This window comes from Nyctereutes procyonoides, unplaced genomic scaffold (assembly GCF_905146905.1).
Source record: "Nyctereutes procyonoides isolate TBG_1078 unplaced genomic scaffold, NYPRO_anot_genome, whole genome shotgun sequence".
NCBI classification, from domain to species: domain Eukaryota; kingdom Metazoa; phylum Chordata; class Mammalia; order Carnivora; family Canidae; genus Nyctereutes; species Nyctereutes procyonoides.
Genome location: NW_026575052.1, coordinates 18,743,469 through 18,769,659, shown reverse-complemented (window position 1 = coordinate 18,769,659; position 26,191 = coordinate 18,743,469). Strand labels below are relative to the sequence as shown.

General features: G+C 45.9%; 1 protein-coding gene across 1 annotated transcript in view; it reads left to right on the top strand.

Moving 5' to 3' along the window:
- Nucleotides 1–26,191, top strand: part of ABCC11 (ATP binding cassette subfamily C member 11) — a 70,734-nt gene that overhangs the window by 42,112 nt on the left and 2,431 nt on the right. Inside the window, exons 18-28 of the mRNA XM_055331224.1 lie at nt 1,050–1,139; nt 3,730–3,833; nt 6,722–6,919; nt 10,490–10,716; nt 11,194–11,331; nt 12,582–12,768; nt 17,252–17,341; nt 18,758–18,947; nt 20,434–20,593; nt 23,898–23,976; nt 24,883–24,999. Coding sequence (XP_055187199.1) covers nt 1,050–1,139; nt 3,730–3,833; nt 6,722–6,919; nt 10,490–10,716; nt 11,194–11,331; nt 12,582–12,768; nt 17,252–17,341; nt 18,758–18,947; nt 20,434–20,593; nt 23,898–23,976; nt 24,883–24,999 — 1,580 coding nt within the window. The remainder of the gene's footprint in view (nt 1–1,049; nt 1,140–3,729; nt 3,834–6,721; nt 6,920–10,489; nt 10,717–11,193; nt 11,332–12,581; nt 12,769–17,251; nt 17,342–18,757; nt 18,948–20,433; nt 20,594–23,897; nt 23,977–24,882; nt 25,000–26,191) is intronic.

Sequence of the window (26,191 nt, the reverse complement as noted above, 5' to 3'; positions counted from 1 at the left end):
CCAGCTCTGCTGCTTACAAAGCTGTGTGACCTTGGCCAAGCAACATAGCCTCTCTAAACCCTCATTTGCAAAAGTGAAGATAATAGTGCTTACTCTGCAGGGTCATAGTGGAGATAAGATGAGGTCAGGTGGAGGGAGGCCTTAGGACAGTGCCTAGCATATTGGAGGCTCCTGTCAGAAAACATTTTGGGTGGAAAAATAATTGGAAGGAACAGGTGTATAGGTCACAGAATGAAAGGAAAAGTTGAAGAAGCAGGCCTCAGCAATTTTAGGGTGTAAGTATTAGGAACAGGTGCAAAATCTTTTTGAGGAAGACCTACTCCAAATATTTTTCATCCTAGTGTGATTTCCCTTAAGATTCAAATTCTAGGAAGAGAGCCCTCTTCCCCAGGAGAAATTAGGGTTTAGTAGAAGAAGGAGAGCCGCAGATAGGGACAACCACGCCCCCCAGAGTGCTGCTTCCTGTTGCTGCCTTTGTCATTAGCAGCATCTGCTGGTACTTCCCAGGTGCTGGTTTCCCTGCGCCACTCTAGGATGAGTCTGTCTGAGCTAGTGTATAGTTGTTTTCAGAAGCATATTGCTGCAAAGCATGTTACTAACCATCTATATAGGCCTGCCAGCTGCCAGATAAGGAAATAGAGAGGTTAAGTGATTTGCCTGAGATTGCACAGTATTGTAATGACCATTCTGGAACCCAGTTTTCTGGTCTCAGGTCATTGCTTTCTTCATTCTCTCCTGCTGCCTTTTGCAACCCATCATGTTCTTGGGCACCCCAGCAACCCTTCCTCCCCCCCCCCCCGCCCACACCAGGGTTACTGAATGGCTGGGGATGGAACCCCTGCCCAGGCTCTAAAGTCCAGGTCAGAGTTACCTTCAGCAGAGTCTCCCACGGAAACATGCGGGTTAGAGTCGGACTTGGGTGGGGCTCTGCAGCTGGAAGGTGAAGAAGCTGGTAAAGGGTGGAAGTCAGGGACAGAGGGCTTTGCAAAAGCTCTTCTTGCAAATGATTGAGAGGCATATCATTTCCTTCTTCTCTTACTCTGATCCAGTGCTGGAGAATCAGCTCACAAGAAAGGAGATGATGGAAGAAGGGTCTCTGGGATGGAGAGTCTACCACCATTACATCCGGGCGAGTGGAGGTACGGTGGGCCAGCTGCCATCTGGGCCCAGCACTCTCTCTCTCTGACTGGCCCTGCCCCCGAAACTGGGTCAGGCTGGAATGTGTGCAGTCATGTGAGATAGAGAGGCACAGGGGAGTCATGCCAATCGTGGGTTTGACTTGCACAATTCCAATCTCAGCCCATCAACTATAGTGACTTACCACCATCGTCCGTGCTGGAAGTTAAGTTTCATGTTGTGTTAAAATGCACCTGGGATTTATTTTAATCAGCATGGTAAGACATGCAGACATGGAAATTATTGTCACAAAGGAAGATGTTTATGTTCATAGATCCCTAGAAACAGGAGACACGGCTTGCCATGCAGGGCCATACAGGGAAGCACCAGGTTGATCAGGAGGCAGAGGGAAGGGAGAACATAGCCAGGAGCCCTTATTGGGGGTTTTGTGGGAAGGAGTGAGTAAGGCAGGGTAGGTATGCTGAGTAACCTTAGGATTATATAGTTTGAATAAGTCTGGGGGGTGCTGCGCTATACAAGTGGTCCCTAGTTATCTGGCACCTGGCCCTGGGATGATGTAGGGCAGGAATATTGGCTTGCTGCATGAATTTGATGAGGAGGTGGTTGGGAGTGTAGGCTGTGGATTGGTTGGTTTGTTTAACACAGATGTGCTCACAGGAAGTCATTTGCTGTTTCTAGGGATTAGTTGGCCCCGGGAAGCACAGCCTCCCCAGGATCAAGGCCCCAATTGCCACAGCATCAAGAATATAGAAAATACAGACATAGTCTGTTCAGTACTGTTTATTTAAGTGGTGTTCAAGCTGTAAGTCCTGACCCACTAGTGGGCTGTGAAATCACTTGAGTGGAGTATAAGCAGCCCTGAAAGGAGGAAAATAGAACAGAATAGAAAATATCTGTATGCATTTCATATATTGACATTGGTAAAACTTTTATTCTGGTATACATTAAAATACATTCCTCAGGCGATGGGAGCTAGAAGTTTCAAAGCTAATGGTTTACTAAAGGGCATATGTTACTGAATTCATATAAATATAACTGTACAATGTTATAAACACAAGACTGAGTATATGATACTGTACTTTTAAAGAAATTTAAGAGATTTTTGAAAGTAACTTGAACTCCTTGTCAACATTTTACTCTTGATTGACTTCGGAACCCAACCCTGTGTGAGGTGTATCTTCTTTCTACCTGTCTAGGGGAGGAAGGGGTAGGCTGTGCATAGATCACCATCCCTACCCTTTCTACCATGGGCACTCCTGCAGGGCATAATATAGTGTCTAGCCAGAATGGGGAACAGAAAATGCTTGTGAATGTGTGAATGAATCCAGCAACCAATTGATCTGTATTTACAAAGTACCTATTATGGACCAGGCACTGTGCTAAGCAGACTCTGGAGGGGAAGGGGGTAAAAGGCATCTAAGAGCCAACCATGGAATCTAGCTGGAGAATTATGGCATTTGCATTTACCATGTAGCAGGAGAGATCTCCATGGCCAGGCACAGTCTCACATGTCATCAAAGAAGAGATGGCCCTTGAGTGGAGCTTAAGAGGGGTTGAATTCAAGAGAAGAAATATGGGTGGGCTGCCTGGCTGACTCAGTTGGTAGAGCATGCAACTCTGGATCTCAGGGTTGTAAGTTTGAGCTCTACATTGGATATAGAGATTGCTTAAAAGATAAAATCTTAAAAAAATATATGGGTGTGGATCACAGACTGGATAGGTGGGTAGAGTTCTAGAGCAAGGGACGGATGCTGAAAGAGGGAATGCGCTTTTGGTTTTCCCATCCTTGACTTTTTTGAATCCAAGCTCTACTACATAGCACCTCTATGACCTTGGACATGTTTCTTCCTCTCTTGGAGACCCAATAAACAAGGTTAGGAATAACTAACTAAAAAATAAATATCCGTGTTTAGTACTATGCCTGGCACATAGTATATAATAGTCCTACCACATAAAAGGTAGTTATTGTGGGGCACCCAGGTGCTTAGTCAAGTGTCCGACTTAAGCACAGGTCATGATCTCAGAGTCCTGGGATCAAGCCCTGCATTGGGCTCTGTATCAGCACAGAGTCTGCTTGTACCTCTGCCCTTTCCCCCTCTCATGTTCTCTCTCCCCCAATAAATAAATAAATAAAGTCTTTTAAAAAGGTAGCTATTATTATCTTGAAGATTGAATTATCAGGACCCACATAAGGGGAACTACTCTAGAATACTGCTTTTGTGCCAGGTACTGGGTTGGGTATTTGGTATACGTTATTGCCTATCATCTTCAGGGTGACCCCATGTAGCTAGAATGACTACCATTACCATTTCATAGGTAAAGAAGTGGAATGTCATTGACATTTGGTACTTTGCCCAGGCTAACATAGCCTGTAAGTAGTAGAGTCCCAGAATTTGACTCTTGAGCTTTCTAACCTTGGAAACCAGCCCTTTCCAGTCCTTCAAGGCATCCAAGGTAGGTGTAGGTCAGGGAGATGCAAGGGCTTGCAATGACTGGGAGACAGATGCCCTATCCTTCTTGATGGTTACATATTAGCCATTGCTGTTTACCTTCTTGTGGCACCTGTGTGTCACCCTTCCTCTCCCTCCCCAGGTTACATGATGTTTGCCATTGTTTTCTTTCTCATGATGGGGATCATCTTCCTCACGACCTTCAACTTCTGGTGGCTGAGCTATTGGTTGGAGCAGGGCTCAGGGGTAAGTGTTACAGTGGGAGTGGTGTGTGTTTCTGTGGGCTGGTATGGAGTGGGGCAGCTTCTTATTTCTTGGGCCCCATAAAGATCAGAGTATGGGTTGTGGAACCCCATAACAGATCCAGAGCTTGCCATTGCCAAATTAACAAGTGGAAGAGCTCTAGAGAAGACTTCTGAGAGCTGGAACATGGTAGGGCTTCCTCCCAGCTCTGGTCCCCTGTGTTCACAGAATGAGTGGTCATAAGTGCTGTCTCGTCAGGAGAAAACCAAGAGGTTTCTGTCCCCAAACCAGGCCTCAAGAATGCATTACATTCCACCTTGGTGATTTTGCCTTTTCACTTCGCTTTATTTAAAATGTGCATCTGCATTTCTTGTTGGGGGCAAAGAGGCCACATCAAATATAAGCATAGCTCATGTTAGTATAAACAAGGAAGAAACATTTTACTCAGTTACTACCGTGTCAGGGAAATTGCTGAGAGCCATTCTGATTTGGGCCTTTTGAATGCACAGTTGATTTGGGCATTTTAAAAAGAGAATGAACGTGAGGGCTCAGTAGATTCAGAGAAATGAAACTTACCAAGGGTTGGTGGGTGTGAATGTGATGAGGTCAGGGGTCCACTAGCTGACAGTTATCAAAGTTAGGACCCTAATCTTCCACAGAGGCAGAGGCCCTATCCTTCCTGATGGTTACATGTCAAAGTCATGGTTTCTAGGTCCTTGGAAGAGATGCTTTGAGTTGTAAGAGCTACATATTCACAGCTATGTGCACTTTTTAGTAGGTGCTCTGAGAAAGGGAGCATGCCATCAGGTGTTGGCTAGAACAAGTGGTAACTTTTCCTGGTGGTGGTTGAACTTCCTCAGGCAGGCATTTTGATGGGGGGCAGGGGCTGGGGTCCTCCTATGGACATGCTTTGAGCTGCGAGAAGCCATACTACAGTTTGGTTAAGTTTTTTAGTGCAGGGATTTGGAAGGAGTCATCCTGTGTTGAGAAACCTGCAGTTTTCAGCTGTTATGTGCCTGGTTAATTCATTAATCTTTGCAACCTCATTCTGAGGTAGGCACTATCTCCATTTTACAAAAGAAACTGTGCTTAGAGAAGAAAATAACCTGCCCTGGGATGTGAAGTTCCCTGGTGGGACTTGAACTTGGTGTTCTGATTCCAAACCATGTTTGCCCAGAGGTCTGCTTGGTTAACCTTTGAGTTATGTGTCAGGCAGGGTTTGGTCCAGAAAACAGAAGCCACTTGAAGAATTTATAGCTTCCAAAGATTCAGTATAGGAATTAGAGGCTACTCTAATAGTAGCTGATTATCAGAAGGATGCCTGCAAGTCCCTGGCCAAACTCCATGTGCCACCTACATGTCCACAGTTGCCACCAGCATATGATGGCTTCTTCTATTTCAGCTTTGAGATTTCCTGAGACTGCCTCTCTTTGTGAAAATCTAACACCTGAGACCATGCTGGCAGGAGTCTGGGAAATCAAGTTCCCAAGTTCTCCCTTGCATCATAGTGAGGAATGTAGAAGCACCAGGAATGATGCCGGGTGATAATCTAGCACAAGTTTCTTTTTCTTTTTTCTTTTTTTTTTTAGCACAAATTTCTAACACCAAAGAGTGAATTTATCAAGTCATTTTCTACCCTGGCAGAAGAAAATAGGCTCATTAGAAATCAGGCTTCCTTGCGACAAAGATGCATTGAAAGAAGGACGAAAAGAAGTCATTCAGGGAGCTGAGTTTAGAACAATCAGGGCAGAGTGAGTGGTGCAGTGGGGAGTAGAGCTGCAGTCAGGGAGACAGACTAGTTTGCCTGCTGTATAGTGGACCAGGACAGACAGACAATGAGGGCCTAATCCAGGGCAAGGCAGTGAGAAGAGAGAGGGAGGGAAAAGCAAAAGCACCAAGCAGGGAGGTTTGCACATATAGTTTCACCCTGCACCAGCTACTGAGTCTAAATGTGGCTCCAGGAAGAAGGATTTTCTCTCCCCATTGAATTTCACTCTGAATTCAGTTTTTTAAAAAATTCGATCTGACTCCCCAAAGAAAGAAAACTCAGTTTTCCTCTATTCCCACACAATGCAATGTGCAGTTTTCTCTAACTCTCTGGACACCATCTGTGTGTTCTACAATTCTGACATGACATGGAGTGAATGCAGTCCCACAAGACTATCTGTGCTTCAGATACTAATCATAAGTCTGGACCTCCTGTACTTCTGGCAGACCAGCTATCTGTTGGGGGTTCCAATGACCCCCTTTTAGGATTTGATCATTTGCTGGAATGGTTCACAGAACTCAGGGAATACTATGGTACCAGCTTGTTGGAAGGGATATAGTAAAGTATACAGATGAATGGCCAGATGAAGCAGTACATAGGGTAAGATCAGGAAGGGCTCTGAGTGCAGGAGCTTCTGTCTCTGTGGAGTTGGGGTGCACAACCCTCCTGGCATGTGGATGTGTTCATCAACCTGGAAGATCTCTGAACCCCACACTTTAGGGATTTTATGGTAGCTTCATCACACAGGCATGATCAATTATTAATTCAATCTCCAGCTCCACTCCCCATGCAGACAGTGGGGGGGGGGTGGAGTTGAAAGTTCCAAACTTCTACTCATGGTTTGGTCTTTTTGATGACCAGTTCTCCATCCTGCAGCTATCTAGTCCCCTCTCCCCACTAGCCATCTCAGTAGCTACAAAAAGACACTCTAATTGCTCCAGAGACTCCAAGGGTCTTAGAAGTTCTTATGTCAGGAACCACAGTCAAAGGCCAAATATTAGAACAAAAGATGCTCCCAGTACCCCCATCACTTAGGAAATTACAGGGATTTTAGGAGCTCTGTGCCAGAAATGGGGAACAAAACCAACTATTTCTTAACAAACCACACTGTTTTTTCTTGAAGACCAATAGCAGCCAAGAGAACAACGGAACTACTGCAAACCCAGGTGACATACTGGACAACCCTCAGCTGCTGTGCTATCAACTGGTGTATGGACTCAGTGTCCTGCTACTAATCTGCATAGGTGTCTGCTTCTCGGGGTTTTTCACCAAGATCACAAGGAAAGCATCCTCAGCATTGCACAACGAGCTCCTCAACAAGGTACGGCCCGGGCATGCCTGAGGCCACAGGCTTGCCCAATTTTCTTTTTCATTTTCTTTGTTTTTTTAATTACTAGACTTTATTTTTTTGAGCAGTTTTTAAGAAAAATTGAGTTGAAAGTACAGAGTTCTCATGTGTCCCTCACCAATCCCCCAGTTTCTCCTGTTATTAACATGTTGCATTAGTGTGGGATGTTTATTACAACTGATGAGCCAATATCAATACATTTATTATTAGTAGTAGTAGTAGTATTATCTAAAGTCCATGGTTCACATTAAGGTTCACTGTTTGCATTATACATTCTATGGATTTGGACATACATATATTGACATGTATCTGCCATAAAGGCTCATATAGAAAGTTTCACTGCCCTAAAAGTCCTCTTTGCTCTACCTATTCATCCCTCCCTTCCCCTCAAATCCTGATAACTGCTGATCTTTCTTACTGTCTCCATAGTTTTGCCCTTTCCAGAATGTCATATAGTTGCAAGTGCACACTGGGCTTCTAGGTGGGTGGGAGCAGGCCACAGAAGGAGCTGGGGGCATAGAAGCTCTCCCACTGCTAGCAGGATGATTCTAAAAGCTTAGTGTCTTGCTGGAGGGTCAGTGGTCATGCCAATGCTTGTCTCTATTGGCTGAGCACTGTCACATACAGAGTTGCTTATAATTGTTCTGGTCTGTTTTTGAAGTGGTCCTATGATCCTTATTTTACATATGAGAGGACTGAGATCCTTGTGTGTTATGGTGAGAATATGTTATGGTTAAAATACCAAATCGTCTGCGATATCACACTGTCTCCTGGAAATGTCATGGGTCTCCCCCTCACCGGATGTTACTATGTGCAGGTACTGGGCAGTAGGGAATGAACAATGCAGGTATGGTTCAGACCATCATGGCCTTATAGTCTATTGAGGGAGATTGATGAGGAAACAGGCTGTTGTAACATAGTGTGAAAAATTACCCACTGGATGGGAACCCATGGGTTCCTAAGAACCTAACAGGCACCTAATCCCAGCATGTGGGTGGTAGGGGGAAGGGTGGGAGTCCAAGAAGCCTTCTTGGAGGAAGGGACCCCTCTGCTATGAGCTGAAGGAAGAGTTGAAGCACTTTAGCCAACTTAAATTAGTAAGTGAAGAGGGAGCATTTCTGGGGAACTGAATGGAATCTAGGAGGACAGGTACTCAGAGGGATAGAGCAGGGATTTTCATGAGTGTTCTTGGGAGGTGAGGAGGACATCCATCATTCCTTGTAGACTGAATGCAAACTGTATTGACATTAAGTATTTCAGTGTGGGGAACATGAGGTGGAGGCCTTTCCCCACACCTCGCACCTCACATAAAGCAGCTGGCTTCTGGAACCAGACAGCAAGAGAGGAATATTCTCCCTGAGGCCAGCCACTGTTTACTACCTTTACTATGACTTCTAAGATTCTGACTCTGCACTCCAAGATTCTGGAAATATGCCTCAAAGTGATAATTCCTATTTTATTATTTTTGTTAAAGTTTTTGTTCCCATTAGAAAATATGCTTCGTATTTACAATATGTTTCTTTTTGTAGTCCTTTTATAGCTTCATTGCTTTTAAATTTGCCTTTGTACTTATAAATATTCACAGTGAAGGACAAACCTCTGAGATAATGGGCTCAACTACAAACAACAAACTGCAAAAACAGATTATTTTGACACTTATGAGGCACCAGAAGCCCTGTCTCCATGTCCCCACCATCTGTCCCTAAAGTCCTGAGTGATGGTAGGCTCTCACAAAGACGGCTGACTCGCCTGCAGCCCAGGGCGTGATCCTGGAGACCCGGGATCAAGTCCCAGGTTGGGCTCCTTGCATGGAGCCTGCTTCGTCTCTGCTGCCTCCCTCTCTCTCTCTCTCACTCTCTGTGTGTGTGTGTGTCTCTCATGAATAAATAAAATAAAAATCTTAAAAAAAAAAGAAGAGAAAAATAGTATACACCTAAAACTAATATTGCACTGTATGTTAACTACCCAGAATTTAAATTAAAAACTTAAAACAAACAAACAAACAAACAAACAAAGACGGCTGACTCACCACAGCTGAACTGCAGCCTGCTCCCGTGCACCTCTCTCCCTGCACCACCATCTCCACCTCCCCCCCCCCCCCCCCGTGAGTGCTCAGAGTCCTGGAGGGGATGATTGTGACTTCTTCAAGTGACTGTGACCGTTCTTATCCCTTTTGCTTATGCATTTCACAAAAAGATTCTGGAGAGAAGATGAAAGGTAATTTAGAGGCAGAAAGAGTGAGGAAGCTCATCCATCACGTGCCTCTCCCAACCTCACTGCCTCCCCTCCCACCTGACAGCGGGAACATGAACATGAACTGCACTTGGTCAGCAGTGCCCGGGCATTTGCAATGAGAACTGCTGTAAGGGGCACTTGGTGACTCTAATAATTACTATTTATTGATAATCAAAATGCACTTTCCTTCCCCCACTTTCATTCCTTCCTTTGTTTTTGGCTTTAATAGATACAATTAACTTCTATTTATGTCTTTTTCTTGTATTACAGCTTGAGAAATACATAGGGAAATGAAAGCGGTTCATTGGTCAGCAGCTCAGTGCCACAAACCTTTAAGAAATGCCTTCTGTAAAGAGCGTGGCTGTGCTGGGGCAGGGGGAGGTCAGGGAGCCCTGGGAGGTCTGGTCACAGTTTTGCCATTAACTACTTTGGTACCTTGGGCAGATTGCTGAGCAGCCTTCCCTTCTCTGGCCTTCAGTTTCCTCTTCTGTAAAATGAGTACACCGAACTAGATGCTTTCGTTAGAGCCCTTCTAGTGTGAAATGTTCTTTGATTGCCAAAGGGTCTTCTGTCCGCTGCTTAAGAGACCAAGTTAGGACACCACCTTCAAGAAGGGGTGGTCATGCTTAAATTCTACCCAAGACACCAAGTAATATGAAATCGCAGTGGAGCTGCTGCTACTAAACTTGGGCAATCCTGGAAAATGGTCCCATCTGTAGAAAATAATCAGAGCTAGTTTTAATGGAATGCTAATTAGGAGACAGAAACTGTTCTGAGACTTTCAGTGTATTACCCCTTCCTTCCTTCCTTCCTTCCTTCCTTCCTTCCTTCCTTCCTTCCTTCCCTCCCTCCCTCCCTCCCTCCCTCCCTCCCTCCCTTCCTTCCTTCCTTCCTTCCTTCCTTCCTTCCTTCCTTCCTTCCTTCCTGTTTTATTAAGATATGATTCACATATTCATAAAACTCACCCTTTTAAATTGTACAACTCAGAGGTTTTAGCCTATTTGCAGAGGTGTGCAATCTTCACAACCACAATGGGGTTGTTATCAACCCCATTTTACAAATGAAGACATTGAGATTCAGAGGGGTTAAGTAACTTATGCCCAAAGTCACACAGCAGTGGGTAGAGGAACCCAGGCAGAATGACCGTGGAGCTCTTGCTTTTCACCATCGCTCTCCACCACCTCCCCTGCACACCCCTTAGGCTGCATCCTGCACATCTTCAGAGCCTAAGGGCAACTGACATCTTCCTCAAGTCCCAGAGCAAGGAGGGCAGCTAGTTATTGATCTGCGTTGCTTTTGTCCCTGCAGATTTCTTGCTGCCCCATGAGCTTCTTTGACACAACCCCAACAGGCCGACTCCTGAACTGCTTTGCGGGGGACTTGGATGCCATGGACCAGTTGTTGCCTGTTGTTGCTGAAGAGTTTCTGCTCCTGTCTTTGATGGTGGTCGCTATCCTGTTGGCTGTCAGTGTGCTGTCTCCATACATTCTGTTGATGGGAGTCATATTATTTACTCTTTGCCTTATTTTTTTTTCGTAAGTAGATTCTTTCTGCTTGTGAGCTGGGTCTGTGACTTGGGATACAAGGTTGGAATCTAGGTAGAACTGAGTGGTCCCTGAGGTTGATGGCCCAGGTCACTCCCTCTCCTTCTTCTTCTTCTTCTTCTTCTTCTTCTTCTTCTTCTCTTCTTCTTCTTCTTCTTCTTCTTCTTCTCTTCTTCTTCCTTCTTCTTCTTCTTCTTCTTCTTCTTCTTCCTTCTTCTTCTTCTTCTTCTTCTTCTTCTTCTTCTTATTTTTAAAAAAGATTTTACTTATCTAGTTGAGAGAGAGAGAGAAGAGCACAAGTGGGAGGAGGGGCGGAGGATGAGAGAATCTCAAGTGGACTCCTTGCTGAGCAGGGACCCCGATACAGGACTCAATCCCAGGACCCCATGATCACGGCCTGAGCTGAAGGCAGACGCTTAACCAAATGAACCACCCAAGTGCCCCAACTCCCTCTCATTCTTGATGCAGGATGTTTAAGGCACCCATCAACGTGTTCAAGAGGCTGGAGAACTACAGCCGCTCCCCTCTGTTCTCCCACATTCTCACCACTCTTCAGGGCCTGAGCTCCATCCATGTCTATGGAAAAGCTGAAGACTTCATCAGCGAGTGAGTCCTGCTGCTGGCGTCTGAGGAGGTGGGGGCTGTGGGGATGGTGGGAGGCAGGAAGGTAAGCAACGGTCCATCAGGGAATAGTGTCCTCCTCCCATTGTTTTATTCCTGATCCTCCAGGACCTCATCTGTGAGATGATGCTAATAGGAATAGCAAGGGTAAGTTCTATGGGAAATGTCTGTAAACCTTAAAGACCTGTGGCATTGTGTATACATCTTAATATAATTATTAGTAAGAAGTATGGCTGGGTCAGTGCTTCTTGCATGGTTCTTTTTCTTTCACTTCCAAATAGGTATCTAATTTTAATAAAATATAAGGAACGATAGCTTTCTAAATAACAGAATTTCCTTCACTATTCACACCTATAGATTTGCCTTCTAAATGTTTGTTGAAGCCAACAGAAACATCCTATGATTGCTGCTGAGGCTTCATTGTGTCATGTGAACTTACTCATTTGTAAACATCAATCATACATGGTCTGCACCAAATCGTAAGATGCTCAGTCTGGTGGAAGACAGGAGACAGAGACACAGTTTTGTGATACTACAGGATTGAATATGATCAACAGCATAGGAGAAAAGCAGATAAAAGGCCATAAGAGTTCAGAGGGAAAAGAGGTGGCCTGCAGCTGGGGGTGTGGCAGGGGATGACGTGGCATCTGAGCTGAGGCTCAAAGCCTGATAACACTTGAGGAGACAATGGGTGTTTGGTTAACTGGAGTATTGGATGAGCCATGGCACTAGCTCTCCCAGTAGTGTTGAGCACTCAAGGATTGTGCAGATGCTGAGACTGGGGGCATCCTGGAGTGATGCAGTCACTCAGCTACCAGGTGCTCAGCACCCACTGGGAAGACGGCAGTGAACAAGACAGACAGAGCCCTCACTCTGACATGGATAGATACTGGGAAGGGGTTGCCTCCCTTCACCCACTCATGAATCCTGACATTTATTCATTCTCATTGGCCCCATTAGGGAACTTACCCCAATTGATGATGGACCAATCATCTAGAAATCATCATGAAAAAGCCTGTGCTGATAGGCCTTAAGTCAGTCAGAGCCTACTCCTCTATCTGAGGTCAGGTGAACTCCATGGCTGAGGAAGGGAGGAGAGGCAGGGAGGAAACCCCTGAAGAAAAGCCAGGTTCCTTTGGTTGGAGTGGGGGGCTAGATTTTAGGGAAGCAACCTGTGTCTACTTCCACAGAACTCTGGGTCAGACAAGCACATGTGGTTTTCCTTTCTTTCTGAGGTTTAAGAGGCTGACTGATGCACATAATAACTACCTGTTGATGTTCCTGTCGTCCTTGCGATGGATATCACTGAGGCTGGAGATCACGACCAACCTGCTGGCCTTCGCTGTGACTTTGTTCGTGGCTTTTGGCATTTCCTCTGCCCCTTATTCTTATAAAGCCATGGCTATCAGCCTCATTCTCCAGGTGAGGGAGGTGAGGGGGCTTGGTTTGCGGGCCTGGGTAGACCCGGGGTGGTTCATGGGACTTTGATAATTCCTTGGGTCTTGGACCATTTGTGATCTTATGAATTATGTGCATGGTCTTCTTTTTTTTTTTTTTTTTTAAATTTTTTTTTTTAATTTTTATTTATTTATGATAGTCACACAGAAGGAGAGAGAGAGAGAGAGAGAGAGAGAGAGAAAGAGAGAGAGAGAGAGGCAGAAGCAGGCTCCATGCACCGGGAGCTCGACGTGGGATTCGATCCCGGGTCTCCAGGATCGCGCCCTGGGCCAAAGGCAGGCGCCAAACCGCTGCGCCACCCAGGGATCCCTGTGCATGGTCTTCTGAATCTGCTGCTCTCCTCTGTTTCCCTGTCACTCTGAACTGGGCAGTCTGTACTGAAAGCTATTTAATGGATTCATGGATTCTTAAAATGTCAGGATTGCATAGAGCCCACAGGCAGCTAAGTCCAACCCTCTTATTGTGCAGATGGGTAATTGAAACCCAGAGAGGGAAGGAGTTATCTGAATGGATAGAGCACAGAGCCAGGGTAAGGACACTGACCTTCTGGTTTCCTGGCTGGTATCTTTTCATCTTACTCTTCACGCCTGGATTCAGCTGTCAGACTTCCCTGAGATATCTAAGGAGGTATCTAGCCCTTCCCTTGGAACAGGTCTTCTCAGGCTTTAAATTGCACATGATTTGAAGCAGAGCGCTTGGCCCTAGCCTTGGAGGCTAACTTGGCCTGGGCCCCTGTGCTGCTGACAGGATGACCATGCTCCAGAACATAGCCTCGGGACTCAGAATCAAGTCCTGGTTAGGCTAGATCTTGGAATCAAATGTTAAAAACAGGTCATCTAGTAGATTGTGATTTATCAGTCTGCAAACTTCCTGGCAAGAGTTCCTCCTGGCCCAGCTCACTGGGGTGTGGGAGGGTCCAGCTGGCTGAGGTTCATGTCTACAGGGTCATTCCTGTGCAAGGGCTAGCCATGGAGTGCTGTGAGGCCAAAGGCTATGGTTCTGCAGCGCCTCAGGGAACCCTGGCTGCACAATTCCAGGGCACCCCTCCCCCAGGAGGTACTCATTAGCTGCCTTCTCTGCAGTTGGGTGGCTTTGTTTCTAACCGACTTTGGATCTCAAGTGCCCCAATTCTGAGGCATTTTTTTTGGGTCTGCAAAGGGGCTCCGTCTTGCTCCTCGGTGAGCCCCTCCAGCAGACACATGTTTGCATATACATACAATCCTGTATACGCACAGCCCTGCCTGCATGTGCAGAGCCTTCTGAGGACACACAGGCCATGCAGATGGCTGTGCGGTGCTCGCACTTGCAGTCAGCTGACCAGGGCAGTAATATGGAATTTCCCAGACACCGATGCTGAGCCAGCACTCTGCTAGGCACTTGCTGTGCTTTCTTGCATTTAATTCTTACCACATCCCATAAGCTACAGTGAAGTGGTTAAGATCGTGTGGTTTAGAATGTGGGTTCAAGCCAGGCTCTGCCCATTATTAACTGTGTGACTCTGGGGAAGTCTCTTACCCTCCTTGTGCATGGGATTCCTCATTTTGTGAAAAAGAGATAATCAAAGTTCTAAGATTATGGATTTGTGAGGCATATGTGTAAGGATGAGGGTTAATGCAGGTTCAACACCTAGAATAGCGTTTGGCCCAGAATAAATGCTCAATAAATGTTAGCTGTTACTGTTCCTGGTTTACAGATAGGAGACCAGAGCTCTAGAATTCAGTAGCTTGCCCTGGTTCCCAGAGCTGGTGAGAGATAGTTTTGTCCTAGTGGGTCACACTCATCTCTCTCTTCCTCCCTCTCTCTGACACACACACACACACACACACACACACACACACACACACACGCAGGCATGTACACACACAAGCACATGCATGCATATACCAGTACAGAATTGCCCCTAAACCTTCCAAAACTCTAGGCAAAGGCACCAAAGTGGTATGATAGGGGACTGGGAGTCACTAGGGCCAGAAATCCCTCTAGGTTGCCACGTGACATGGGCCAGGGGGCAAAGATCGGGGCAAGATTGTCATGTGCTAGCATAGGCAAGGGGGTGGGAGCTCATCTCTCCCAGGGTACACTGTGCATGAGACACATCTCAAAGGTCTCCCTAGCTTCTTCGACTACAGAAAACTCATGACAAACTCTGCTGGAGGCCTGACTGTTTCAAAAAGATCCTGGGCTTATTTTTTTTTTCTCCATGTCTGTGTCTCAAGGTAGCAACCCTGATGCCTCCTCCCCTCTGCCTGAGCCCCCTGCTATCTACCTTCTACATTCTCACCAGAGTGATCTTCAGTTATAGTTTTCCTCATGCCCCTGCCTTGTTTAGAGCCCCCAGAGATTCCTTGTCTCCTTATGCCAGATCCAGGCTATGGTCCCTGCCTTCAGGCTCCTCACATCTGGTCTCATGACCCCAGCATGCATCTATTCTCTGGTCACACTGCTGCCTCACTGTCCTCTGCATGCACTCTCAATGCTACTATGTTCAAGCTTTGGGAGGCGGGAATCACACTCAATGTTGCTTTGCAACCCTAAGAGGTATAATTTATAGAGATGCTTCTGGCTGCAAGCCAGCAAACCATAGAAACAATTCAAAATGGTCTTGGCCATCTGGGGACGTGTTATGTGATGCATCTAGAAGCCTTGGGTAGTCTCTTCTCTGTTAGTTAATTTAGTGACCTAGCATGAATCCATGACCATTTTATCTTTTGGCCCTGGCATCCACAGCCTGGCTTCATCCTCAAAGTTGTTTGCTCAAAGTCACAAAATGGCTGCTGCAACCCCAGGCAACACATCCTCACCCAATAACCACCAAAGGTTAAAAAGAAGAGAACTTTCTCCTGTGCCCCATTTTAAGAACAAGGAGCAGTTTCCCAGAATACTCCTGACTCCTCCTCATGCTTCATTGCCTAGAATTGTATCATGGCTCACACCTAAGTCCACTATTGACAAGAGGAGTGGATTGACATGATTGTTTTGAACTAGCCACGCCTCCCTGGAGCACCAGGCTACCAGACACCCGAGCGAGTCTAATGGGGGGACGTGCTAGCAAGGAAGAAAGAAGGGACCGCCTACTGACTAGGCAACCAGCCATGTCTGATACACTTACTGGAGGAAAGGTGGTCTCCCCGGCTTCTTTTTCCCCAGTTAGTGTCATTTCATGATGGCATCCACCTTCTCTGAATTCTAAAGGTCTTTCCTTCCCCTTCCCACACTCTTTGCTCTAGGAATAGCCAAATGGTGCGCAAGACCCTGAATATATCCTGCTACCTCTTACTTAAGGGCCTTGTCCCCTCTATAGGGAATGCCCTTCTCCACCCATTTTTAACCTGCTAAATGCCACCTCTCCTTAAAAATGAAACTCCTGTGCCAACTGCTACACTGGTTCTTCCCTGTGGCCCTTGTCTGGGTAACCGTTGTGTGGGCTCTAATGGTGCTCCATGTTGCCTCCCGTTGTGGAGCACATCCTTCTGTGCTGGCATTCTCTATTGACCCATCTGTCTCCCACCTGCCTGGGGGCTCCTTGAGGGCAGGGTCTTGGTCTGTTGCACTTTTGGGCACATATCCTGGCCTGGCACCTGGCAGATAGCCCTCAAGGAATGTGTTAAACAAATGTATTCTGAACTTCTGCCCAGCACCCTGTGTGTGATCTGTTTGCCAACATCTTGGGCCAGGGGGATGGAAAGTGTAAAGATTGGGGTCCCTGTCCCCGCTACACTTCCAGGGTCCAGGTGATTCTATGTGTCATTTCTTCTTTTGGTCCTCAGGGTCCTCATCTTTGGTGCCTCTAATTTCTGAGAGTCCCTGATATTCCTCTGAGCCTGGGTTTCCCTGAAGGCAGGGCTTAAACAAGGACTTGGGTATAGGCAGATTATTTGGGAGATGTTCCTAAGAAATAGGACTGAGGGAGCAGGAGAACAAGGCAGAGAAGGAGGAACTCGATCATGGGCATGTGTCACTGAGATTGCTGTTCTGGGTCGCCAGCACTCAACTCCATTGGCACCTCCTGAGAAGCATATAGGATGTCCTCTGGATTGTCCCCCAAAGGTGAGGGACAGGAACCTTTATCTACTGGTTCTTTTCCCCATTAGTTGAGGATTGCCTATGGGTCTTTAGCTCCCCCATGTTACAGGGCTGCAATTGTGCATGGCCCAAGCAGGATCCTGTGGTATGGGCGAAGGTTATGAACAGAGAGCAGAAAGACACACAGAAGGTACTTGAGGTGGTATGATGCCAGTGGAGTCTTGTCCAGAACTGCTCACCACCACTGCAGCCAACGTCAGAAGTGGGCTCAGGAGGCACCAACAGCATCTGCTCCATTCTTGTAGGGAAATTATCTTGGTCTGAGAAGTCACTCAAGGGAGAATGGTAACTAGTCATTTTTAGAAACATTGAAATCCTTGGCACACCCTCATCAGCTTCTTGACCTGATGCTTCTTCATTCCAGCTTGCGTCCAACTTCCAGGCCACTGCCCGGATTGGTTCAGAGACAGAGGCATACTTCACAGCTGTGGAGAGGATATGTCAATACATGAAGGTGGGACGTGGGTCTGGTTTGTTATGGGATACTCTGGAAGGCTTCACTTCCATGCCTGGGGCTTGGCTTCTGTGGCTTCTGCAAGCTCCAGCACCCCAGGAACCCCGAGGCCTCTTCAAGAGGCAACTGGTGCTCCTAGCCTTCCTCCCCGTCTTCCCTGGACCTGTGTCTATTATTTCTTAGGAGCCCTTCCATACTCATTGGCCCATTTTTACCACATTCCTTACTGCTTTCCTAGGTGTAGAGAGAATAATATGCCCTTTTTAGAAATGAGAGTTTTGCCCAAGTACAAAAATAATAATAATGACCATAATAATTGGTATTATTATTGCATCTATTTGTGCCAGAATAGTTAAGAACGTAGATTTTAGAGCCAGATCAACTGGGTTCGAGTCCAAGCTTTGCAACTTGAGTCAGCTGTGTAACCTGGGGACAGATCACAGTATATACTTCATTGGGTTATTACAAAGATTGGGTAATACAATATGTGAAGCACTTAGCACAGAGCCTGACTCACAGTAAAGGCTCAAGATTGTTATATATAGACTATCTCATGAAATCACAAAACAGTTTTAAAAGGTTGAATTATTATCCCCATTTCCCAGAAGAAGAAACTGAGGCTTGGCTAGGCTGAGCATCTTGCCTAAGATTACACAGCTGGGGACCAGCTGAGCCCTTTAGAACCAGTTCTCCTACCCCAGTTAATAGGAACAGAATTTGTGAATCATAGAGCTTTGATTTAACACTGAGGGATGCTGTGGCACAGCGACACCTGTGGTGAAGAGCTGTGACTTGCTGTCAGGCGATCATGCAGCTTCTCCATCACTGGGGCCTCGGGACGCACCCAGCTATGCCTGTTTTGGTAGTGGGCTTGGAGTCCGGCAGCCCTGGCCTGAGTGTTCATCAGCTCTGTGATCTTGAACAAGTGCTTTAATCCATTTGAGCCTAAAAAAAAAAAAAATCCATTTGAGCCTCTTTTTTCTTGTGTGTGAAATGCATCTAAAGTTCCCTCCCTTGTAGATGAGGACAGAGGGAGGGGGAATCTGCACAAGGCCTCTGACCCATAAAACATACCGTGCATGGATCAGCTAGCTCTGCTGCCTTTATCATCACTGTTTTGGATTCTATTTCTTTAGAGCCCCATATAATAAATTGGAAAAAGGTCTCTGTGTTAATAACAAAGGGGCTAGCTATATAGTTTCTCACTCTTTGGGGATGAAATTATATGCGTATCAGGGGAGTGGGAGTGGGGTGTTCCCCTTGGGGGTTCCTCTGATTGTATAGCCAGTTGCTTGACCACAGTGTGGGACAGGCTGGAGTGGGTTACACACCCAATGGTTGGAGGCCAGGGGTCAGCAGGAGATGGGCAGAGATTAATGATAACTATTGATTTCCTTTTCTCTCTTCAAAAATGAGATGTGTGTTCCTGAGTCTCCTTTATGCATAGAAGGCACGAGCTGTCCCCCTGGGTGGCCACAGCATGGAGAAATCACATTCCAGGATTATCACATGAAATACAGGGACAACACACCCATTATCCTCAATGGCATCAACCTGACGATTCACAGTCATGAAGTGGTGGGCATTGTGGGAAGGACGGGTTCTGGTGAGTGGAACATCCTGGATGTCCCCTGTCCTCAACTCTGCCCTGTGGGTGTTGGGCCTATTCAGGGCATGTGTTTACTCAGTGACCCCAGGGATGTTTATTGGGCCCCCACTCTGTGCCAGACGTTGGTGAACAAAACCCCAAGTCCTTGCTATCATGGGATCCCACCAGAGGAGACAGGTGTTAAGTGATCAAATCAGGAAACCCACAAGGTCATTATAGGTCGTGGTGAATGGCATGGAGGAAATAAAAGGGTGCTGTTAACAGAGTAATGGGGGTGGTGGGTCTTTGAGCTATGGTGGCCTGGGCTCTGAAGCCAACTTTTGAACTGAGACCGAAAGGCTGAGTAGGGTGCAGGGGAGGTAAGCCTTGAGCACAGGGCAGTGGAGGGCTCTGCGAGGGTAAGAGCAGGGCCAGAAGCGAAATCTGGGTCCTGCTTCTCCTTCCTCTCTGCCCTTCCTAGACCTCATATTGACCTCTTTCTTTGCCCTCTCCTTTCTGACCACTTTCCCTTCCTTCCTCTCCTATTACTTTTGGGAAGTCTGGTCCAAGGATCACTCCCTCCCATTTTTGCATTGTTCAGAGACACTGCTCAGACTTGATTCTTGCCCCACCCTGTGTGCCTCAGAGCTGCTTTCTCCAGGGAGCCCTCTGGGAAGACTAGAGCCTTCCTGGGTCTCCACCTCCTCAGGTCTTGCAGCCCTATTAGGGGAAGTGCTTCCATCTGTGTTCTTTAGTGTGTTCTTCCCTTTCTGCTTCTCGCCTGCAGTTGGCCTGAGAGGGCTGGAGACATAGAGAAGATCTCAGTAGATACTGGTCCAGTTGACTTGTATTTATTCAGTAGGTATTTATTGAGCACCTACTATCTGCCAGGCAAGGGGAACATAAAGGTAAACAAGACACACAGCTACCCCCTCCATTCACCTTTTTAGAGCAGAGGTTGAAAACTCAAATGCCTTTGGGGCCTGGCAAGCAACATGCACAGGTGAAATGGGTCAGGGATATGATAAGTGGGGTGGGTGGGCAGTGTGTTGGATTGGAGAGCACTGTTCTCTCAAGGAAGCAGCTGTGCTCAGCTCCAGCTGCGTGTTGTGTGGGAGGATGAGGACCAGTGTTGCCAGTTCTAGGTTTCAAGAAAAGCATGCAATTTGGATTTTTATATATAGGATCTTTGAATTTTTAAAATGCTGGCACAGAACTTAAAAAATAACAGTTAACACTGTGTGTGTGGAACAGAATATATAAATGGCTGGATTTAATCCAGGCGATCTATTTGTGCCCTCTGATCTAGGCTGTAAGAAAGCTGTTTGTGGTTTGGGGTATCGCTTGCAGCAGAGACTCCAGGCCTCTTCTGCTCTTGCAGGGCTCAGAATGACAAGGGATGGACTGGAGAGGGAAGCATGTCAGGTGTGAACTCCAGGTGTGGCCCCTGCTGCCTCTAGAACAGATCAGGAAACTGAAGCCCCACTTGTTTTCTGCCTGATAGGGAAGTCCTCCTTGGGGGTGGCTCTCTTCCGCCTGGTGGAGCCTACAGCAGGCAGGATTCTCATTGATGGCGTGGACATTTGTAGTATCAACCTGGAGGATCTGCGGTCCAAGTTCTCCATTGTCCCTCAAGATCCTGTCCTGCTTTCAGGAACCATCAGGTGAGTGCTGGCCCAGAGGCTCCCAGGAGGGGTGGCAGGACCAAGATGCCAGGGCTGGGCTGCCTCTGGTTAACTGGTGGCCAGTGCCCCAGTTTGGGGGCCTCTGATCTCTCCTTATCACACTGGGCCACTCACTGGGACTCACTGGAGTGTCCTTGAAGATTGAATGAAGCTCTGATACACACAAGAGCACTTTGTAAACCATCATGCGCTAAATGAAAGCAAGGTATACTTTTTATTTTTTAGAAACCTGATGGGATTGGTCAGACTTCAGTTCACCATTAAGTATTTGCACTGTGGATACCATATTCTTTTATGTCAAGATGTGGTTTATTCTCTTCTCTTTACCCACTGGGTAACCAAGCTGATGGGGGCATTTTAGTCTGGGAGGGAGCGCTTCTTCACAGGCAGGGGAGAAGTGAGAAATAATCAACTTTATCCAGATTCATGCTCCTACTTCACAGTGCACATGAGCATATGGGAACACCAAGGCATGGAAATTGAGGAAGCCTAATGCACTAAAAATGAAGCTCATGTTGCAAGGATATTTAAGGGACATTCTTAGAGGCAAGAGGATAAACTGACCCTTAGAGCTCTGTTTAATCATTTATGAATTTACTCATCATTTCTTCCTCCCTCCCCCTCCCTGCTTCTTTCCTCTTCCCTCACTCTTCTCCTTCCCTTCTCTTCTCCCTCCCTTCCCTTCTTTCCTATATCCCTTCTCTTCTTCCTCCCCTTCCTCCCCCCTTCCTCCCTTCTTGCCTGCTGCCTGCCTTCCTTCCTTCCCTCCCTCCCTCCCTCCTTCTCTCCTTTCATACATTGAACTCACCTTTTCTGAGCCTTTGCCAGGCCCAGACATTATACTAGGGACTAGCGTTACTGATGAATGATCACTGCCCCTGCTGCCCCAGGAGTTCAGAGTGCAGTCATGGGGGATGGGGGGGGGTGAGTGTAGAGATGTAAGAACCAACAGATTATAATACAATTATAAGAACCAACAACAGGTATTTGGTAGATCAGAGATGCAAAGCACTAAAGGAGCCCAGAAGTAGAACAAATACCTCTACGTAGGTGAATCTAGAAAGGCTCCACAGAGGAAGGGACATTTGAGCAGGGTCTTGAAGGGCACGTAGGAGGTTGCCTGGGAGAAATAGAGGAGAAAAGTCTTCCAGGGAGAGTGTATGATATATGCACAAACGGAGAACTTTAAAATGAGTATGTTAGGGGAATGAGATAACATTTAGTGATAGATCTCTCCGTTTAGCTAGAGCTTGGTTTAGCTAGTCCTTGATATAGGAGTAGTAGAAATATGAATTAACATTTACAAGCATTTATATGTGCCAGCCCTATGCTTTAATGTTCTGTCTCATTTAACTGTCACCACAACCCTATGAAATAGGCACTATTATCCCTCCTCTATAGGGGGAGACACTGAACTTAGGAAAAGTGTGATTTGTTTCAGGAGACACACAAGTAAATGGTAAAGATGAGATATAATCCCAGGTCGTCAAATCTCTTAACCAGTGCTGTCCCCATCCTTGCAGCAGGAAGCAGTGTGGATTGGGGCCTATGCATCTTTTGGGGGAGAGGGTGGCAATCTATGAAAATGCTTTGGAGTTTATCAAATGTCATGGAGAGAAGACTTTCTACCTTCTGCTTCTTTAATACAATCTAACCCTCCACACAAAATGTTTGTGGATGCCTAAGTAAAGCAGAGATTAAGAGTAGGTTTTAATCAGTGTTTGCATAACAGAGGAGTGTTAATGTCACCTATGCCAAATGCCAGTGCAAACTTTAATGGGCATAAAGTCCAGGTAGATCCCAATCTGATGTTGCTTGGATAATCAATTAGGACTTTTTCACTGCAAGAGATAGAAAAACCAACCCCACTATAGTGAGATACCACTTCACACCTACTAGGATGGCTATAATGAAAAAAAAAAAAAGAAGAAGAAAGAAAAAAAAAGAAAAAGGAACATAATAAGTATTGGTGAGGATGTTGAGAAATTGGAATCTTCATGCCCTACTGGTGGGAATATAAAATGGTACAGCCTCTGTGAAAAACAGTTTGGCAGTTCCTCAAAAAGCTAAATGTAGAATTAGCATACGATCCAGTAATTCTTCTTCTAGGTATATACCCAAAAGAGTTGAGAGTGGGACGAATAGATATTTGTGTATCAGTGTTTGTAGCATTATTCATAGTAGCCAAAAGGTGCAAACAACCCAAGTCTTTGTTCATCAACAGATAAATGAATATACACACATACATGCAATGTAATATTAATGAACCATAAAAAAGAATGAATATTTGATATATGCTACAACGTGGATAGACCTTGAAAACATTATGCTCAGTGAAATATATCAGACACAGAAAGACAAATGTTGTCTATTTCCACTTAAATGAGGTGCCTGGAATAGACAAATTTTTAGAGAAAGAAAGTAAAGGGATCCCTGGGTGGCGCAGCGGTTTGGCGCCTGCCTTTGGCCCAGGGCGCGATCCTGGAGACCCGGGATCGAATCCCACGTCGGGTTCCCGGTGCATGGAGCCTGCTTCTCCCTCTGCCTGTGTCTCTGCCTCTCTCTCTCTCTCTCTTTCTCTCTCTCTGTGTGACTATCATTAAAAAATTAAAAAAAAAGAAAGAAAGTAAAATAGAAGTTACCAGAGGCTGAGGGATGGGAGAAGACTAATGGGCAGAGATTTTGATAGGGATGATGAGTTTTGGTGGATGGTTACACAACATTGTGAATTTATTTAATGCCACTGAATTATATACTTATAAGCATTTAATGATAAATATGTGTATGCTAATACACATACACTGTCCCACCCTCACCCCCAAACATCCCAAGTGGCTTAAGCTAAAAATGCCCTCTTTGGCTTATGATATTGGGAAGGTCAAGAATGATTCAGGGACTTTGTGTCTCCCTAACTCTTCCTTGGCTTCATTGCCGGCCTTCAATAATAGCCCCTGGGGAACTCTACGTGTCCCACTCCTGAAGCAAGATGGTTGCAGCCATCTACTTATTCCTGAGTCACTTGTTCTACCTCTGGAATTGGTGGTAGAGGACCCCCTGGACCATATGGGCTTGAGGGTTGGAGAGGAGGTGGTCTCCAAATAAAACTTGCCTACAGAAGGAATGGGTACTGGGAAAGCATAGAAAATGACCCATGGTAATTCCATGGGTTTCTCTACATCCAGTAAAACAGTTCTAACATTCTTAATCATCTTCTGTGAATGGGACAGATTATCCCATAGTTGCATGTGGTTTATGGAGCATTTCTCTTCCTCTTCTATGGCAGATTCAACCTGGATCCCTTTGATCGTTACACAGATGAACAGATCTGGGATGTCTTGGAGAAGACATTCCTGAGCATGACAGTAAGTAGCTCTAAGACCTGATTCTTGGTCTTAGCCTGCCTCTTTAACAGCAGTGCCTGCTGGTCCGTTGGGGCTTGTCTCACATGATATTTCAGATGCTGCAATTTTGGGGCATGGTTTAAATAATCTCATGTTGATGAGATGATTTTGGATTCCTAAATAAAGTCTGATGGCACTCAGACACCAACAGTGAGGCTCAGGGGACACTGCAAAAGCAAGGTAGGTGAGGTGTTTGCCTTTCTGGTTCTTACGTTCAATGGGAGATACAGACAGCAAAAAGACACATAAGATACTTTCAGATAGTGGTAAGTGCTCTAATGGTAGTAATGAGACCAGTAGATACTTCAGTTGGGGAGCAGCTTCTTTACATGAAGTGGTCAAGCATGGCCTCTTTATTTTATTTTATTTTTTTAAAGATTTTATTTATTTATTCATGATAGTCACACAGAGAGAGACAGAGAGGCAGAGACACAGGCAGAGGGAGAAGCAGGTTCCATGCAGGGAGCCTGACGTGGGATTCGACCCCAGGTCTCCAGGATCGCGCCCCGGGCCAAAGGCAGGCGCCAAACCGCTGCGCCACCCAGGGATCCCAAGCATGGCCTCTTTAAAGACGGGGCATTTGAGCTGAGACCAAATATTGAGGGGGCAGTAGGACACAGATCTTTGAGAGAACATTCTAGGTTCGGGAGCTAGCATGTGCAAAGACCCTGAGACCAGAGTGAGAGGGGCACAGGTAAGGAAGAGAAAGACCAGTGGCTGGAGTCTAGAGAGGCAAGGAGTGTTACAAAGTGCTACGGGGGGGGGTTCCTGGGTGGTGGGGTAGGGGTGAGATTAGGTCTCACACCACAGTGGCCTACATGTCTGCGTGCTTTCATAGCCTACATCTCATTTTCCCTGATATTACAGATCTCAAAGTTACCCCAAAGACTGCAAGCAGAAGTTGTGGAAAGTGGCAGAAACTTCTTCTCTGTGGGGGAGAAGCAGCTGCTCTGCATTGCAAGAGCACTCCTTCGCAACTCCAAGGTGAGACCATGGAATGGCATGGGAGGTCATGGATAACACCTGGTTTGAGAAACCATGCTGGCTGTTTCTCCCTCCAACTTCATGGGATAGTAGGTGCTGTGCTATCTGTCCTTCCACAAATACCCATAGGGCTTCCTCATGTCGCTGATTGCCATTCTGCACCTATCTGTGGTGTGGGAGAGGCATGTAAATGGGGACTCAGCCTGGGCTCTCTCAAACCCTGATATTCTGCACCTAAGCTCAAATGATCCACCACTAGAACCAAATCATGATGCACTTCCCTTACAGAAAGTCGAAAGCTTAGAAGCTTATTAATTTAACAGTTGCCCATTGTATATTCTTTTAAAAAGTTGGATATAGAACATTCTCGTGTTCTTTATTAAAGTTGGAAATCAGATGACAACTGTTTCAGGACAAAATTACTTTTTTTTTTTCTGTTACTGTCAGGTGTAGAATTTAGTGATTCATCACTTACATACAATACCCGGTGCTCATTACAAGTGCCTCAATATCAGTCACTCATTGAACCCATCCCCCTGCTCACCTCCCCTCCAGCAACCCCTTAGTTTCTTCTCTAAAGGGTTTGTTTCCTTGTTTGCCTCTCTTTCCCTCTCCCCAGGTTCATCGGTTTTGTTTCTTAAATTCCACATCTGAGTGAAATCACATGGTTTTTGACTTTCTCTGACATTTATTTTGCTTAGCATAATACACTCCAGTTCCATCCACGGCATTGCAAATGGCAATATTTCATTCTTTTTTATGGCTAGTGTTCCATTGTATATATATAACATATCTTATTTATCCATTCATCTGTTGCTGGACATTTGGGCTCTTTCTATTAATTTGGCTATTGTTGATAATGCTGCTGTAAACATTGAGGTGCATGTATCTCTTTGAATCAATATATTTTTTTCCTTTGGGTAAACACCTAGTAATACAATTGCTAGATCAGAGGGTAGTTCTATTTTTAACTTTCTGAGGAACATCTGTACTGTTTTCCAGAGTAATTGCACCAGCTTGCGTTCCTACCAACAATGTAGTAGGGTTCCCCTTTCTCCACATCCTCACCATCAACTATTGTTTTTTATGTTATTGATTGTAGCCATTCTGATAGGTATGAGGTGATATCTCATGGTGATTTGCATTTCCCTGATGATGAGTAATGTTGAGTATCTTTGCATATGTCTGTTAG